Source organism: Athene cunicularia (genome assembly GCF_003259725.1).
Source record: "Athene cunicularia isolate RWA chromosome 11 unlocalized genomic scaffold, athCun1 chr11_part1, whole genome shotgun sequence".
Taxonomy (NCBI): domain Eukaryota; kingdom Metazoa; phylum Chordata; class Aves; order Strigiformes; family Strigidae; genus Athene; species Athene cunicularia.
Window position 1 is genome coordinate 8,560,040 of NW_020799113.1, and position 19,530 is coordinate 8,579,569.

At 37.8% G+C, this 19,530-nt stretch overlaps 1 protein-coding gene across 1 annotated transcript in view; it reads left to right on the forward strand.

Annotated features, from left to right (window-relative positions):
* The window catches only part of PEPD (peptidase D), a 150,429-nt gene that overhangs the window by 34,871 nt on the left and 96,028 nt on the right, over window positions 1-19,530 (forward strand). The window contains exons 6-10 of the mRNA XM_026856947.1: window positions 666-713; window positions 2,371-2,432; window positions 9,152-9,196; window positions 16,280-16,355; window positions 17,759-17,805. Coding sequence (XP_026712748.1) covers window positions 666-713; window positions 2,371-2,432; window positions 9,152-9,196; window positions 16,280-16,355; window positions 17,759-17,805 — 278 coding nt within the window. The remainder of the gene's footprint in view (window positions 1-665; window positions 714-2,370; window positions 2,433-9,151; window positions 9,197-16,279; window positions 16,356-17,758; window positions 17,806-19,530) is intronic.

Genomic DNA, 19,530 nt, shown 5'->3' on the forward strand with positions numbered 1-19,530 from the left:
TTCTTTTGTTAATATTATTAGTGTGCTATTAAACTGGTTTAAAGTTGGTAGTTCCATGTGCTCCATGGAATTATGTCATCTGTTCATTGCCTCAAGAAATGTGTAATTCAGCACCCACCTTTCTGCAGCTGCTCTGAAAGCCCAGTTGTCTGTAAGCCCAATGATTTTGTTCTCAGTTTGTAAATGTCTGGAAGATACTGAAGGAGCCTAATAGTCAGTACAACATGACCCAGTGAGAATAACAGTAAATCTTCATTACTAAGTATTTATTACATTGTAACACAATAATTTCAGTGCATGTGTGTTTTATATGCAGTAGTGCATTGAGGATAGAGGACCCTGTTGTTCCTTATTTCTGTGTGACATCATGGTTTTTTGGCTCATATTTCCTCTGTCTTCCAAGTGATGATCATAGACTTAATCTTAAGTGATAGCTGGTACTTATGTCTTTAAAGGACACCATCAACTTAAAGACTTAATTTCTGTCTGAACATTTTGTGATCTACTGACTCTTGTTGCGTGTCTCAGGTAATACTACAATATCTGAAAGATATCGAAGGAGTGTTTTTGTCTTTGCAGCTTGTTTAGCAAACTTTGATGAAATTGGTATCAATGTGATTATGAGGAAGAAAAAAAAATAATAGCAATCTAAAACGTCTTTTTAGATATCCAGTGTCTTGGCTTCGAAGAAACCTGCTGTGCTCCTTACTTTGGTGAGTCATATTTTTCAGAATAATAATTCATTTTCATCAATAAGGAGATCAGTTTATTCAGCATTTCTTTGTACTGTCATTCCCCATCTTTTCCTCCCTATCTTTGGCAAATTTGAGGCCATCTGTGTATAGTCACCCAGTCTGCTGGCCCCTCCATGATCTCAGGATCTCTGGCTTTCCAGTCTGTATTCTCTCTGCTAAAAGCGTTACCTGTTTTCTGGTAAAATATGACAAGCCTATCTAATGCTGACCGTGCTATCCTCCAGCCTGTGTACAATGACTCCAAATTCCTTTTTTCCTTATGCTGCTCTGGCCATGTCATGAGAATGTTTGGGCCTTTCTGTGGGAATCCCACAAGGATTCAGGGAATACTTTTTCTGCACAGAGTGGGCTGGTAAGAACAAATTCTGGGATGAGGGAGTGCTGTCAAAGCCTGCCAGGTATTTTGAATGCTTATTTCTCCAGAAGAAGGATGAATGAGTGGAGGTAAAGCCTGCAAGTTTCTTCTTCCCAGTCACCTCTCCCCCAGCTGCTTTCCTTGACAGATGTTCTGTAAACTTTTCATTATTAAAAGCATGTGATTTCTGGTCTCCAATCTATAAAGAAATGATTTGCTGACTCTGAGCTTTCCCTTACAGCAAATGCAGTGGCAGCTCCTGGATTTCTTGTTTTCCTGTGACAGTTACCAGACAGTCTTAAGTAAAGATCCCTCCTTAAGCAGTTACATAGCATGAGATCTGATTTCTCTATCCATTAAGAACAGAGGCTGTTAAGTAGTTTTCAGTCTTTCTTCCACTTATATGTGTAGAGACACACAGACACACGTATAAAAGATGACCCTATAGTTTTCTTTCATGTTCTTTAAGATAAATGAGTGGGAAAGGGAATATTTGACTATTTTGTGCTTACTGTGCATTTCTACTCATGGTGTTGTTGAGCAGCTGTCACTCTGTGTCATCCTGTTGTAATCAGAAATTTTCATTAATTTTTGGCTGAGAGGGTGGAGCTGTGATGCTTTCACATTCCTCCCACTGCCATGAAGAAATATATAGAGAAGGAAAGAGCACTTCTCTTTCTGCTGGCTGAATGGAAACTTGGTCATCTCCTCCTGTGGTCTCATTTCAGGTACAGAACTGTAATGCTGCTCCACAGGGTTTCCCAGGCACATGTCAGAAGTGTTCATCTGCTGTGTAGCAGCCAAAATACTCTTGCTTACGTTGTTTGCTTGAATGAAAAGCTGTAGGGGAGCAGCATGCAAATTTAAATAGTAAGCTTTGACAAGGCAGTGCATAATAATTTATTTTGAAATTAAATTACTTTAGAGGAAACCTTGCCCATTTGTTATTCTCTTGCCCTTTATTAATATATAGGTCTCTTAGCTCACTCTCAAGACATAATGGAATTAGAAATCAAAGCTTGCCATTTTCCTAAGCAGCACATCCTAACCTGAGTTCTGTGCTGGTCTCCTGTGAAGTCGATGGTGTCTTATATTGATCTGCGTTTGAACACAGTCTGGGTTTTTTTATTTATAGTGATGCAAGTAAACTTATGTATGTTTCCCTAAAGACTTACTGAAATCAGGTTCTCCTCATGATTTAAATTTTAAATACTTATGTTTGGTCCAGAATCATGGTCCTTTTAATCTTTTCCCTTCCAGCGCGGTGTTAATACTGATAGTGGAAGTGTCTCCAAAGAAGCTTCATTTGAGGGAATCAGCCAGTAAGTAACAAGGCTTTTTTATACATTAATTGTTGCAGGGTTATGTTGAATTAGTTTTATATTTCACATTAAATTATGTTTTTTTCTTAATGACAAGATGTTGAATGGCAGATAAAATGTATCAATATTTCTCTGGAAATGTTTGACATGTTTCTAATGACTTGAAACACAGTGGTGGGTTTTTTGAAATCTCTTTGGCACTTAAGTGTTTCTCTTTCTCTCTGTTTGCTTTAAGTATCTCAAACAAAACAGATCTATCCCCTTACTGCCATTTCCACTTTTGGGATTGGAATATTTGGGTTTCAGGTTTCAGAAAAACTAAGAGTAGTTTCTTTTTCTTAGTGACTTCCTGGTACAGTATTAAGGTAGATACCAGGGATTCTGGTATGCACAGTCTTCTGAAAAGATGTCGCATTACAGGTGTAAAATAAAAGATCACTTTTCTGCCTAGATGTGATTTTTTTAGTGTCCCTTGATGGTGTCTTTTTATGAAGTTTGGCTACTAGTGGGGTGAAGATGTCTTACTGCATGAAGTATTTTAAAAGGCAATAAATAAAAATATGTCACAGCCTGCTCTGGGATGTGAGGATGATGACCTCAATTTTGAATGAAATACAACTGTCTACTCTTTTATGTATCCTAAAATGAGATAATGTTCCATTTTAGCTCGTGTATGGCAAAAAAGAAACACCCTCTCCACCATTAAAAAGCCTGTTAAAATAAACACTCATGCTGAGATGTTGACTAGGTGGCCTTTTTTTTTTTATGATCTTTGACTCCCAGTCACCCCACTGTGTTTTTCTCCATCCTCCTCTGATGAGAGCATATTAATTCTGCAGTGAAGATTGTAATGCACAGAATTTGCTTTCAGTCTGGGCACTCACTCATTTGTATAGTCCGAGAGCATGCTCTCTGCTGGGATCATCTTTTTTCTGTGTCATGTGAACTGAAATCTGGAATCTGATTCTGTAATTACTTTGTTCTTCCCTCTGTGACCTAAATGGAAACTTTATGGTTCTGTCAGGGATATTGGGGACCAAAGTGGCAGACATTTAGACATTTTTTGCTGCCCAGTGAGTTAAATATAAACTATTCCAGAATATAAGCAAGCCGTTTTTAATGAATATTTGGTGTCCTTTCTGCTGTTACAGCAGTACGATATTCTGTTGCTTTGACCAAGTAGATACTCAGTTATCTTACGCTTTCCAGGTACAGGTGGACTCCAAAATCTCTGTGGAGCAATACCTCCAGTTTTATCTGAGACAGCTCCACATAAAATATAAACAGTTTTATATATATATAGTTATATATAAACTCCAGCAGTAATTCTTTATGGGAATGATGTACAAAGGTCTATTTGAAGTACCAAAAAGCCCTTTTCCTCCTGAATTTCACTAAACACTAGACTTTAATTAGTAACACATTCTGTTACTAGTCAACATTAAGTTAGGAAGCCACTCCATTTAGCACTTGATTTGAGATTTTAATAGCAGGTCTCCGGGAACACTTAAAGGGATTAGTGATATTTTATCGCTGGCTTTCTGGTTTATGGTAAACATGCTGTCGGTGTGCTCTGGGAGGAGTGCTTCTCCATTCTTTAGGGGCGATTTCCAGCTATTGAGCTGATACTTCTCTTTTGAGACCCAGTGTATGCTCATCCCCCTACACCCCTAGGCACCAAGTTGTTGATTTCGATGCCTTTGACAGATCTGGTTGGTGTCTTCCCCTCCCATTCTTGCAGCATGGAAGAGCACACATTGATTTCATTGTTAGATGTGCTGAAGATCTAATCCCCTCTTCTGACAGATACCGTGCCCTTGAACCAGTTGTCACTCCAGCCTTCCCTTGATCTCCCTGACTCCTGCTTCTGTCTTCTAGGGGCTGTCATGTCTCTTGTGCGAGTGTTCTTGGTCTGTGTGGAGAGTGGACACTGCTAATGGAGGGTGTGGAGGAGGGGACGAGCTTCCTCTTAAACTCAGCTCTCCTCAGACTTTCATAACTGCGGATATAAATCAGTACATTTTATATTTGTTTTCGACACAGATCAATTTCGACACAAACCAATTCCAGCATTCCTGCTTTCCTGCTTCTCTGCCTCTCCTGTATCAAATGTTTCCTTTATAGAAATGCATTTATTTTGGATGTATTCTTCCAAGAGGACTGAAACCGTGGGGTTTATACCAAGCAATGTGTTCCTTCAAACTGCACTCTCCCATCTGCCCATGACTGCACCTTGGTGCTCTCTGGCCTCCACTTGGCCAGGCTCTGCCCTAGCTATGATGCTGTATTTTATTCCTGGATTCTTGTTTGTTTCTATTTTCTGGCTACCTGGCCAAGATGTATTTGCTTGCTAAGGCACTTCTGTGATCCTCCTGCTCCCATTTGTCTTTTTTCTCCTAGACTGACTGTGCCCCGGTGCATTTGGTCATTTGTTTTGTTTTGGGTTTTTTTTTGCAATGGATAATAATAGAAATAATATATCATTTCCTGAAAAAGCTGAATCTTGCTCTCTTTGCAGGCTGTTCATCTGCTCCTGTCAGAAGCTGCCTTTTTCTTGCCCTAATGATGTTGCTTCCCTGCCTCACTTTTTGAACCTTTTGAACTTCTCCTGGAACATAATTACCTAAACTATTTGATTAATTTTTCCACTGTAATAAATAGTCATTTGAGACAAAATGACTACTGTGGTCATAGGTCATTTCTATGCTCACCCTGAAGATCACCCCTAAGTTATTTTTGTCCTGCTAGCAATGATCAAACTTGATTTTTATGCGGATAATACAGCCCATAATAGTGAATTATATCACGGTTTCCATCAGTTTATGTATAGCTCTCTCATATAGCAAAGTATGTTGTACTAAAAAAAGCTTGTACGTTGCTGCAGTCTGTAAAATGGAGAATGTGGTACTTGTGAAGTCGCCCTGCTCAGCGGTGGGTAGTAATCGTGGTTCAGTGGAGGGGACATTCTGGATGGGCACTTAAGACAAGTTGCTCCTGCTTTGTGTAAGCTGTTACAAATCCAATAGAAGTGATTTGCTCTCACCTGCTTCAGATGGCCTATGTGTAGAAGGCAGATTTCTAAAATAGTTCTAAATGCATTGTTTTCTAGAAATACATCTTTCTGTTTGCTAGTAAAGGCTAGTTCTGTTTTGTGGTTTGTTTTTGTTTTTTTTTTTTTCCTAATTCATGGACCTATTTTTCAGACTGGAGGATGTGCAGGAATTTTTAAAATCTAATCATGTGGTGGTTATGTAGCACTTGTAAAAATGCTTTTAAATGATGTGACTCACCATACAGAAAATGGATTTTGAACCTGTATGGATAAACAGTATTGTGTCATTCACTTTAAAACACTGTTGAATAATTTCTTGCTGTGTTGTTTTGTGAGTTTTTTTCATCCTTACCATCAATTGTTGTAAAGGATGGACAGTTCAAGCAATTGTACCTAATGTTTAAAGTTTTCCAGTGAATTCCTTTTTCTCAGTGACAGTGAAGACCATCTAAATGGCCTCTTCCCTATTGTGTAGCAAAATCAATCATTAGGAGACAGACTTCATGTTGAAGTATAGTAGAAGATTCTAACATTATGTGTCAATATGTTTTAGATTTTTATCACCATATGTATTCGTTAAACTGACAAAAAAAGGGTCTCATTATGCAGTGTTATTATACAGGAGGTGTAGATTTCTAGCTTTTTTTTTTTTAAGCTAATGAAATTGTCTTGCATGTTAAAGGACAACTGAGTATGAAATCAATTTGGACATGCCTTTCAGTGTAGTATTTCTTAGTTCTGTGTTGATTAAATGGGAGCATTAATATGTTACAGATGGCAACTGTAGCAAAATACCAATTTGTTTTCTTCCTCAAGACGAGTATCTCATCATCTATGTATTGTTAATTTGCAAATTGCAGGCAAATGTAGAATTGGATTGCTCTATATGATCCTTCTATCATTAGGGCAGTACATGTTTTTTAGAAGTTGTTTGTTGTCTAGCAGGATCAAAACTTTGCTGGGAGGACAAGATAGGGTGATTTTATGTAGGTCTTTCTGCACAAATTATGTGAATTAAACACCATTTTTGTACTCCTGTTGACAATGACAAGCTCTTCCCTTGAGCTTGTTATTTAACTAGTAACTAAAGATTTGGTTTGCTTAGTTGCCTTGTTGGTGACTAAAGAGAAGCATAATTTGAGTCATTAGCTTTATAAGCCTAGCCATCATAAACAGGTGGCCCTGCAGCCACTTGCACAGGACCCACAGCTATCATGAGCTAAGCAGAGTTGTTCAATCCTTAATTGTTGGCTTCCTTGTAAAAGCAGCATACAATTGATCAGATTCTCTTCCAAATCTGAGTTGATGCTGTGTTCTGGAGGTCTAAGATCTTGTTTTATACTTGACATTGTATCAGAAAGCCTGTCTTTCAGGTGAGAGATAAAACTGCCATTTAGCTGATGACCTCTTGCCTCTTTGCCATCCCCCAGCACCCTCTTGTTTCAATCCTGCTGCCTTTCTGTGGTTTTAATTAGCTTCCCAATTAACAGCAACTGGAATTTTGAGGACCTGACACATTAGTAGGTGGTCCCAACCAGTAAGAAAAACTTACATTTCTGGCAGCACAGAGAGAGTTCAAGAAGAGCCTTTAGGGCCAGGAAAGGCAAGTTCAGGGACTGTAACAGAGATGGTACATCTCATGGCTGGTATTGCTTTTCTAAAAGAGCATTATTTGAGCTATTTTAAGCCTATGCTGGTGTACAATATTTTCCCTCCCTTTTTTTTTTTTTTTTTAATGCTGAGAGACAATCCTGACTTGTGAGGTTCATGTTTGGCTCATTTGATTTGCTTTTGGTTTCATCCGTTTATGCTTGTGGTTAAAGTGAGCTTGTCAGGTTCTTGAGATAAAAGATGTGAATTTTCAGCGTCTTAAGTCAGCTGCCTTCTGTACCTGCCCTTCCTTGCCCTTTATTTTCTTTTGTTACTTAATAATAACCATAGTTTATACTTGTCTTATTAGCATAGAACTGGTGTTGGAGCTTTTTGCAGTGTCTGCTTACACTTGCCTTCATTGATCTGTTTTCTGTATAACATACTGATGATGATTATTGAAAGACTTTGTGTCTGTTGTTGCAGCTGCAGCTTAATTCTTCTGTGTCTTGACTTTCTGTGGTGTTAGTTGGTATGCTTTCCAGCCAAACGGGGAGCCCAGGCTTTTGGTTTTGTAGAATTTTTAGATTGATTCTACTCTATCATTTGTATCTTTCTGCATTGGTGTACGCAGGTAATAGTTGTTGGGGGGGTAGCGATTAGATTGAGAAAGTGCCATTTTTCTCTGGTTTTACGAGACTTCCTTGTTTCCAAGTGACCAACTTTATTCTATAACGATGTATTGTTCTATGACTTGGGGCTTTTTGTATTGTGTTGCTTTTCCAGTGGTTTCTAATTAATACCCATAATACTGAATACCATACAGCTTGTCCTTGTTCAATGTTGTGATAAGTTGTTTTCTATTTTGGAGTAGGAACACAAAGCTATTAACCTTCACCTTGTTAGGATTTTTTAAGTTTACAAGCGTATGTTTTTGATAAAGAGAAACATAAGGGTTTTTTCTGCTATCTGAGGATGCAGGAAGACCCTGGTACAATTAGAAGTTACTTCTAAATAATTTTTTTAATTGGATTTGTGCTTTAGTTGGTCCCTTCTGAGGTATAAACAATGGTTAATAACCTGGAATAGACTTAATATTTCCTCCAAAAATGTGGGAAAATGAATTGTTGCCTTATAACATCCTTCTGAAGATCTGTTGGGAGCCTTGGAGCATTTTAATTCTCTTAAATGCCCTAACTGAAGAGCCAACAGTCCTGAGTCAGACAAAAATATCTTTGATGCAGAACACTCCTTAGGCATTGAAATTGTAAGCAAAAAACCCCTTGAACAATGCTTGAAAATCCATTTGTGTTCCACTTAATTACTCAGTTTCTTACTCTATTGGCCACTGTAATGTTATTGTTTAGAGAGCCTCAGAATAGTTCCAAGAATACATGAATTGCTAATGTAGAAAACAGACAGAAAAATGGTTAAGTGTTTGAAGCCAAGGTGAGATGGAAGCTTTTGCTATGCTGCTCCTGTAGATCAGAAAAGACAAAGAGAGATTGTTTTCCTTTTCGAAGTCCTCTAAGCAAGCTTGTTTATCATGTCACATTCAGTGCACACAAAAATGGGAAGGTGTAAAACAAAGGATGAAATTAGCAAATCATGTGTTTAATTTCATTGAAGGGTGTTTGAGGAGCAAAGTTAAAATCACAGAACAATTTGGAAGGGACCTCTGGAGGTTGATCTCCTCCAACCCACACTCCTAACAATGAACTGATAACATTTTATCTTTGTCAAAAGAAGTTTAATAAACATGTCTTGAACATACTGTTCCTCTAGTTTCTCCACATTCTTAAAATTACATATCTGTTTTAGTCTCATGTATTTCAAAATTAAATACTTGCACGTTTAAGATGAGTGCGTGCATTCTCCTCACTGGGATCTTTACTGATCTGTGGTGAAAACAAATATTTTATTAGAATTCAGAAGTTGTCACATCCTCAGAGAAGACAGTTTGTAAAAAAACCAACCAACCAAAAAAACCCCAAACCAAACAAAAGTAAATATGTAGTACCTGCTCTTGTGTGTCTGGCTGTTTTTAAATATTTGTATATTTTGATTTTTTTTCTAGATTTAATGTGAACAACAAAATCCTTCATCCTGAAATTGCAGAATGGTGAGTAGCATAAAATACTTTGAGCACTGTTGAACGTGCTTGTATTCTGTACCACTGCTTCAGAGAGATTCCCTCCGCAGAAGCCTCCTACTTTACTATAGCAGTTTTAGTTTTAAGCTAGTTTCATGTTACAGGGTGGAAATAATGTACAGAAGTAAAAACAGGGCTAGTTAACAGCATTGAAAAGCGAAGAATTTATGTAGCTTTTCTTAAGCGTTGTGTCTGGATATACATTTTTATAAAATGTGTTAGGAGTTAAGTCACATTTGTGTAAATGTGAATTTGTATGGATAGGAAAAGAACTGAGGATAATTCATATTCTAGCAATGAAAATCAAAGGTATATGAAAACTGTGTCTGAACAGGTAATATTTAATAAGGTGTTATTACTTCTCTAGGATTTATTTTAACAGCATTAATTTTGTTGAATTATTATTCATGTAACTGTACTTTGTAATTCTAGGGGAATTCTGTTGTAGCCTATCTAGAATAGACAAAATTAAAGAGTGCGAATGAGTGCATTAGTAGTTTGCAAAGCTGCTGCATTTTGCCAGTTTTCCTCTTTTGGTGAGCGTTGCTGACATTGTCCTCAGGATTGCTTCATAACTAGGGCTTTCTAGTTTTCCATTTAGGAAATTAACTGAAGAAACAATGTAGTGGATTTTTGTTCATGAATTATCTAAGCTTTTTCAGTGTATTAATCTAGAAATGGAGCAAATCCTTAGTTAAGTCAGATAAGCTCAAAATCTTAAAATACAGACAGAAAAGTGTACACTCTGACTGCCACTGTTGTAACTTAGTATATTATGTGCTACTACATGCTATTCTTTTTAATGTTTATTATTAGCACATATGCTGAGAACATTCTACTGTTTTCATCTACATCTAATTGCCAGTTTGAAAACTGTGGAGATGTTTTTTGAAGATCAATGTGATTTCAGAATGTGTAGAACTTTTATTAGGTTTCTGTTGTTACAGCCATTTTCATTGCTTGGTATGACAGAAAGTTTGTAAAAGCAAAGTAGGAAGAAGGGAAACTGCTTAGACATTGTTGCACCACTGAGTCATGACTGGACCTGGAGATGTGTAGTAGTGGGACTCATTGCTTGAAAATCCTGCTTATGAGTGTAAGGGGGCGTGTGGGTGCTTTGTAACACAGAAAGCTCAGGGTACCAATTTTTAAATCTTTCATATTCTGTCCTTCTAGAATTTGGACCCTTCCTTTTCCAAAACAAAGATGTTATCATATAGTTGAATTGTGGATTTAAGAGTTGATACAGCCTTTAAGATGCAAAGTCCTGAATAACGTAGACAGAACACAAGCTCAGAAGTTGATGCGTAGGGATGTGCTTTTAAAATTAAACATAATTAGGTAAAGGAGGAGCTTAACAAAATGTGGTCTTTTTTGGAAGTACCATTAGCGTTTAATTAGTTGTTGTGGTTTGAGCCCAGAGGACAACTGAGCACCATGGAGCCACTTGCTCACCCCTTCCCCCTCAGGAATGGGAAGGAGAAAATTAAACAAAAGGCTTGGGAATCAAGATAAGGACAGGGAGGGGTGATTCACCCATTATGGTCATGGGCAAAAACCAGACTCCTTAAGGGATGAAAAAAAGAACATCAATTTAATTCAAACACTAACAACAGCAACACTTTCCAAACAGAGTAGGACAGTGAGAAGTATAACCACATCTTAAAAACATTTCCCCCCCACCCTTCCCTTTTTTCCAGGCTCAGCTTTGCTCCCAAATTCTCTATTTCCTTCCCCGCCAGCAGTGCAGGGGGCAGGGGATGGGGCATGCTGTCAGTCCTGCTTTTCCTTCCTCCCTGGGAGGGAGGACTCCTCACGCTCTTCCCTTGCTCCATTGCGCTGTCCCCCAAAACCAGGATAAAAACTTACCGACATAAGGTGATGTAGATAAGCAGACACTTTATTAACGGCCAGGTGCATAGGGCAGTCGTCTCACCAGCAACACACACCAAGCACCAAAATTATACATCTTATATAGAACTTATTCATTAAGTATTCATGCATAAACATATAATTTCTTGGAAATCATCAACATACCTTTTTGTACTGTTGTTAGCAGAGAAAGACAAGGGGCAAGAAAAGGGACCTCAAGAGGGCCTGGTCTAACTTCCAAGGGTTGATCTGTAGATACAGCATGACAGTTTCAGCTGCAGAAGGCTTTGGATTAGGGCTACAGGCTTGTTCCCGAGTTAACTTTCATTCTGGTTCCATTCACCCTACCAAGGTGTCACCTGATAAGCTTTTCTCCTCTGTGGTTTGGGTTAATAGGCAGTTAAATCTTCAGGAAGCTCAGGGATGGACAAACATGAGGTCTCTGCCCTGAGGTTGTACTGAGATGGATGGAGCATTGAGCAGTAGAAAGGCAGCGGTTGGAGCTGTTCATTTTGGTGTAGAGAGAATCTCTTCTGTGAATTGTGAGTGCCAGCCTGGAATTCTGATTTTGTCCTCACTGTGATCTCACGGGCAACAGATGCTTGGTATGCACGTTCCCTCCATCTGGCTTTCAAGGAAGGAGAATTCTAAGTGAAGCCAAAGTTCAGATTTGCATTCAAAAGTGTTTTAAAAGGTTTTATCGAGTGTGGGGGCTTTCATTTTAAGTCAGGAGTATGTTAAAGACCGTTGTTAGGATTGAAGTGTCTGGTGAAATCAATATGTGAATGACAGGCTATGTGTATTAAAACTTCCTAACGTAGGAATTTCCTTGGAATGTCAAGTTACTGCCCAAGAAACATTCTTTGTAGAGCAATAATATTTTTAGAATTAAGAATATTTTTTCTTTAGGAAGATGAAATTTTTTTGTGTTATATTCTAGGATAGGAAATTGTTTCATTTGAGTCATATGCTTGCATGAATGCATATAATTTCAAATTCAGCAAGCTCTGAACTACTCTGTTTTACATACTTGTCAGGAAAACTCTAATCTATACCATACTGTCAAAACCTACCAGGAAGAGGTGAGATAGATACTCTTTCAGAATCAGCTGAGGAGCTACAAAAGGCAAATCTAGTATTATACAGTCTTCTAATAAAATGCAGAGAAAATGGTTCAGTACAGGCAAGGTGTAAAAGTGTTTGTGATTACAGATCTGTTGCCTCCCTTCCTTACTCATCCTTTTTTCAAGATCCCAATATTTACTTACTTGCTGTGAAACAATTTGACCTCAGACTGGATTTCTTTTTTTTTTTTTTTTTTTTTTTTTAGTGAATGGGTTTCCAAACACATTTAAACACTCTAATTTTAAATTTTAGGGCTCCCATTTCAAATTTGATACTGAATGTATATGCTAAGTATTGATTTCACTGTTTTGAAAAGAAATTTTTCTGTACTAGCACTTAGCAAAATGGCCTTTTGTTACTTTAGTAACTACTGTAATTGTGGTGGTGCTAGAAGATAAACATTTAGCACTGTACAGCTCATTTTGTGCCTGTATATACTGTGTTTTCCTCTAACCTCAATGAAAGTGGGATTATGTGTGGAAGATTTCATATAGTCAGTATTTTGCAGTACTTTGATGGAAAGCTCTAATTGTTTCTTTGGGAAAGTGATCTGTATATTAATGTCTTAAAGCTTTTTGTGTTTTCAGAGGGCTTTTTTATTTATACTGTAAATCTCTTAACATCTTTTTGAACTGTTTGAAGATGAACTCTTGTTCATGCAACTGTCTTTCAGAATTGAACTGTAATGCTTCTCTTTTGCAGATGCGCATTACTATATTCACTGGCTTTGATGCTAATTCAGTTAGCAAGTTTTTATGCAAAAGCTTGCAGAAGAACATAAATATATCAACTATGGTGGAGAAATTGCTATAAATAAAATGTGCAAGGGTAACAGCAGAGTTGAAAAAGGGTGAAGACGAGGCAGGACTGCAGTCTGTCTGTGTGGGCAGCATCTATACTTAGTAGGTGGCCTGTAAATGTAATGTTTCCAGAAAGATAAGGAGGAGTGGACATACCCAGACGGTTTCCACGCATGTCACAGAAAGCAGCCATTAAGGTTGCATACGTGCTGAAAGCAACAAAACAAGAGAGTTAATAAACGCTGAGGTGGTAACTGGGAACAGATACTTGTGGCGGTATGATCAGGAATGACAGTGAATGCACATAATGAAGCAGACATTTGTGTGTCTTTGAGGAAAGCGCTGGTTTAGGAAAACGTAGCTGAGTTATGCAAGTTTCAGCCTCAAATTCTGTATGCTCTTGACCACTTGATTATGGAAAGTAGGCTGTGCATGAAATTTTGTATCCTGCCACTTAAAATGCCCAAACTTAATTTCAGGACTGAAATGATACTTGTTTGTATTAGAGCTTCTCTCTTCTGTTGGATGATTGACATGCATGAAAAGACCTCCTACTGCTGTGGCAAGTACAACTAAAAGCACACAATGTATGTAAAAGAGGAGAGTGAGGAAGAAGGAATGTTTTTACATAGGTAAAATGGAGGGAAAAAAAAAAAAAAAGTTAAATTATAGATCAGTCCTGACAAGAGGAGACTTGATTGGATTGAATGTCTCCCCTGTGAATTTGAGAACGGCATTACATGCTGAATCCGTACGTTTTTGCAATTGTATTAGCTGGAGCTAATAATGGAAATTATTTATTCCCATTAAAATGTGAATGAATGTATGCAGAGTAATGCAGTGTAACTGGTCCAAGAGCTGTTTTTAATAGAATGTTGAAGTTCACACTTGTGAACAAAGGTGGGACTTCCTTCCTAGCCTATGTTGGAAATGGGGGGGAAAACATCATGAGTACTGTGGTCCACTCATCACCTGCAAGATTGCCCTACAGTGCTAACCACAGTGCTTGACTAGCAGCATTTTAAACCTGTCTCAGGAGAGTGTTGCTTTTTATGCCATCAAAACAGTGAGAAAGTGGTGAAGTACATGCCCTTCTGCTACCCAAATATGCTTGTGGGAACTCCATCAACAGTGCCGCTGCAGACAGCATAGGAGCCCCCAGTGACTTTTTTCTTCTCAGTATCTAGTGCAGGGTGAAGTTGATTGTGTTGCCTGCACAACTGTACATCCTCCCTCTCTTCCCTACTAATGGTTGGGTTGTGGGCTTTGTTGGTCTCAGAATGACTAAACATTTTCTGTAAAATGTTTCAGCGCTTGACCTTGTGTAAATGAAGGTGGTGCACTGCATAAAAAGTCTGTCTGGAACTGAGCATAAATTCATATATGCAAAAAGATACCTGAGAAGTTACGATCTAAAATAAATTCCTTGACCTTGACACCTTATGACCTAGTCAAGTAAAATAGGATCTAATACTATTTGTGTTTGCCATTGAGGAGTTACTAACTTGTATTACTAGTAGATCCCTGTAAAGAGATTAGACAATTGAATTATGAAACGACCTATTTTGGGGGCACTTGCAGATCAGGGATATGTACTGTGTATTGAAAGTAATATAAAAGCACATCAAACAAGTATTAAATTATCCTGCTAGCACATGCTGTCTGCTGGAGAACAGGATTTAAAAAAAAAATATATATATAATTTGTAAGCCTTTGCTACCTCATTCTAACATGAATATGTTTGAGTTACTGTTCTTTATGTCTTGGCTGAAAGGCAGAAGCAGAAGTTTGTTTCCTCACCCATGGTGAGCAGATTATACCATCCCAGTGTAATTTTTTCACATCAGTGTGCATTTTAAAACCTTGTACTTCTCATTCTCAATGTGCATAATGATTATTTTGTGTCGTATTCCAGTTGACTAAGAATGTCAATCCCTTCCCCTCTACTGTGTTTCTGTTTGTAAGAGCATTTTGCTTGAAAGCAGCATTTTTACACAGGTACCTTTACTCTTCCCAGAAGAGTTGTGTTTGAAGGGGAGTGGCTGTGCCGCATAGCGGTGTGGGAAATGCTCTTATCACACATCAGAGGTGCTGATGGCTGAGAAACCTGTTTCTGGACTCACTAAAACAAACTACAGGAGCAGAAATACAGTAAATAGTTTCTACAGCAGTGTGAGTAAGAGCATGTTATAATAAAAAAGGGGTGTCTTGGTGGCAGTTTCAAAATACAACAGTTACAGTAAGCTCTGGAATGGAGCTGGAAAATACAATTTAAATATTTTCATGCAATTCAATATGTGTAGTTTTGTTCTTTGTAAACAGCGAGTATGTACTTCATGGCTGCCTTTCAGGTGGGCATGAGAAATAGTAGGAAATCTGTATATGTAGCAGCGGAAAAAGTAGATGATTTATAATAGAAGGGTACGGAACTATCTCTGCTTCCCTGTTCATGTCACACTAAATAGATGCTTTTATTTGAAATGCATGGTAGAAAGCAGTATAAGTAGATAAGTGTTTAATGGTAAATTTTTGAGATGAGTTCAGAACAGAGTATCAAGGCTCATAAATAGGCACAAATTCGGTATCTCATAAAGCATGAAGAACAGAATGCGGGGGTTTTGTGAGTTTGTTTGGTTTGTTTTTTTCCCTCCAGAAGCATGTGAAAGAGAACGGACATCATGGCTGTAATTACTGCTACTGCGGCTTCTGAATTTCATGTTTGTCTGGTTTTTTTATACAAAACAGAAATAGCATTTCTTCACGCACCTCACCCCCACCTTTTGGGGTATTGCAAATAGGTGGGAGTTAGGACTGTGCTGAATGGAACTCTGGGAATTTCATTATCTAAACTAGTTTCAAATGTGTTTCAAAAGTAAATCAAGTATGCTTGTAGAAATGTTGCGTTTGAAGTAGTGTTTGAGCCATGACAAATGAAGAAATACATTGCTTTTGTTCCTACTGTATTGTAGAATGAGTTGAAAAAATGTTGGTTGGACCACTTGCTTATTAGTATGAAAATAATGCAGGCTGCTGTTTGAAATGCTTGTGACTTACCTTTGTAAGATTGTTTTGCTAATGGTGAATCAATGCCAACAAAACTTTGCTGTCATGAATACTGTAATAGCTCCTCTCTCTTGAGGTGTACTTGATCAAATTTTACCATAGGTGATGCATATTATTTTCAAGTTTTTTTATTTTGTATCCTTAAGCTGTGAAGTTGCAACCTAACCTGATATCTGTTCTACTTTTCTTTAAGTCGTGTGATTAAGACAGACATGGAGTTGGAAGTTCTGCGCTACACCAATAAAATCTCCAGTGAAGCTCATAAAGAGGTAATGGATCCTTTACTGTTAATAATTTTTGCTCTTAGTGTAGCAGTGGTACTCAGAAAATGTTCCCAGCAACCCTGAATTGCTTAGTAATAAAATAATGGAAAGGCTGGGTAGAAATGAGAGGATAATATCCCTCTTATTACAGCCCAGTAATATACCTTGCATTGTCCTTGAACTCACTGGTGCATTTGTGATGTGTGAGAAATGAAGTGTGGTTTTGGATAAGAGCTGGAGCCTCGGCAGAAGGTGACCTGCTTGCAGTCTCTCTCTCCTGTGCGCACAAGTACCTGTATAGTGATGGAGAAAAAGGACCAAGACGACCCTTCTTCTGGCCCATATCAGCATGTGCAGCTCTGAAGTTTAACTAGCAGGTTACTCTCTCCAGATCCTGACAGACTGAAGGAGTGTTTCCATGCACAGCGGAGGACAGGGCAAGGATTATTTTGCTCCTCAGAGATGGGTGTGTCCCCCAGTACACTGTTTTCATGATGCTATTCTGTTAACATAGCAACAAAGGCAAATCCAGGCTCTAAGCAGGGCTGCTCAGGTTGAGCCTATCACTGTACCAGTGAAATCATATTGCTCTACAGATACTGATGACAAAATTAACTTGGATGTCAATCCTGTGCTCCATACAGTGATGCCAGGAGTTCTGAATGATGACCAGGGGGAGCATAGGTAGAAGTAGCTGAGGTTACTGACTGTTTGCTCCTGTACCTCAGATTTCTGAACTGTGAAGTGTAAAAATATTTTAAAGTGAATATTGTAAAGAAGCTGCAAAGTCTGGGGATAGTCATTTGCATTCATTCTCCTTGGTCCTTCATCATCCTTGAATGGTCTTAGCATATCTGAGAGAATTTGTTCCGTAGAGCAGCTGCCTAGAACTTTATAATACAGAAACAAGCAAAGCAATAAAACTGGTGTACATTCTCAGCAAATCTGAGAACAAAAATCAGAATTATGGGTTGTAAAGCAGTGTTAACTGTAGTAGTTTTCTGTTGATTCAGGTTGCAAAGTATAAAAGAGTCTTCCATTGTAGTATATTCCAGTTCATGTGTTTTGCTAGAGTTTCATAAAAGTAAAACATCAGGACTTGCTGCCAGGTTCACCAGAGCTTTCAGAATTAAGCATTGGTATTTTGATGAGCTGCACTTCATTAGGATATAGTAGTTTGACAATTAAACTTACTTTATTGCCGGAGACTGCAGGCATTTATAAAGATTAAAATGAATTTGATTTCTAATGTAGTTTTAAAATGCATCTACTGATGTAAATTTAAATGAAGTACAGATGATATTTTTGTAATATAGGTTCCTCTGGAGATACTCAGTCATAAATCATCAATTTATAAATATGAGATTCCCTCCTGCTATGAATGTCCCATGTTAATATGTATCTTACAGGTAATGAAGGCAGTAAAAGCTGGTATGAAAGAATACGAGATGGAGAGGTAAGAGTTCTTTCAATAATTGTAATAAAAAGGAGAAAGTCTCTCTGTAGTAGGGGTAGAAGCAATAGCTGAGGCAAAGCAGTAGCACTGATTCAATTGAGACTGAGAGCTCATTGCTGTTGTAAGCATTTTATTATTTTGAGGTGGTACTTCATCAGTTTCAAACATGCATTTGATGATGGTTGATTGGTTTTTTTGGTGGTGGTTTAGTGTAGCATAATTCTCTTCCTGGAGTTCTAGTAATTTACAGAAACTTTACAAAATAGCTGTTATTATTCTTTGAAGCCATCCAATAAAATGGTGTTTATGGATAAACATGGCTCTTATGCTTGTTATGCTTAGAACACTGCATGTATGAATGTTTAAGAACCTTATAAAAGGCTGTGTTCAATTACATTTTGCCTGCAATTGCAAGTCGGAATTACCTGTACTTAGCCAGTACAAGGAGCTCATCTCACAAGTGTAATGGATGTTACTACAGCTGTTAAGAAGTCAATAAGAATACGGCATATATCTCTTACGTTGAAGAAAACATGCTGTACATGCATCTATAGGAAGGATTGGCTGCTCCTAGCTGATACAGCAGTGATGTGTCTAGATACAAGGAAAACATTACTGCTTCTTTTAAATCAATATTTACATTAGATCAGCAGCAGCCTATGTTGTAAAGCATGATTTTGATCACCAAGTCCATTTATTTTTAGCTCGCATACAGTATTTTCCATTTTCAAAGTATTTGCATAATGAAGAAATGAAAATTGCAGTCAGAAATTACTCAGTTATTGTTGTTTCTTAACAGCAATTTTTCAAATGTTAGTAAGCAGGTTAATTTGGCACCCAGTGAGGGGAAAATATAAGTGACCTCAGTATTTGTAATCATGATTTCAAGGTAGCTCAAAAGAGAAATAATGCCCTTAGAACATAAGCAATATGGAAAAGCTAATGTTACATTTAAGCCCTTTAAGTTTCTACAGACTCTATAGGCTCATGCCTATAATTTGACTGTGCTTCAAATTGCAGTTGCATATACCACCAGGTAACAGAGGTGTGGTGTACATGCCCCCCTTAACTTCATTAATGAGTCTTGTGTTTGCATTCATTTTACTCACTGCCCATGCAGTATATGCTGATAGTGAAATTTTGGCTCTGGAAGTCAATAGTAATCATAAATTTCCATAGAGCAGTTTGTTCTCGAGTGCTTTTAAGTGTCATGATCCTGGCAGTTTAGTTTAAATGTCGTGCAACAAATACATATATATTTATGAGGTATATTGCATTTTCACTCCAGGACTTTCATTCTTCTCTGGCTAGCTTCTTCCATACACAACAACCTTTTAAAAAGATTATTTGTGTCCTTCAATTAAAAAAAAAAAAAAATAAATTAGGCAACTGTCTATTAAACCTATTTAAAATTGCCTTCTGTTCTTCCATATGTCTTGATAGATTACACATCTTGAAAGAGTTTCAGGTTATTTCACTAATGAAAGAGGTCTTGGCAGACTACCTCTGTAGCGTCTGCCTTGGAGACTGTAATTAGAACTTTGGTTTCTGTTGCTGGTGGAATTCATCCCTGCTCCCGTTTCTGTCCCTTTACTGCTTAGGGGAAAAGAGTCCTAAAAATGTAAACCTGTCCTTTCCACACTTTCCTGGCAAGAAATGTGTAGTTGAAATGTTTATAAATTAAGTTAGAAAACAGTCTAGAAAATCTACTCTGTATGCAGATAA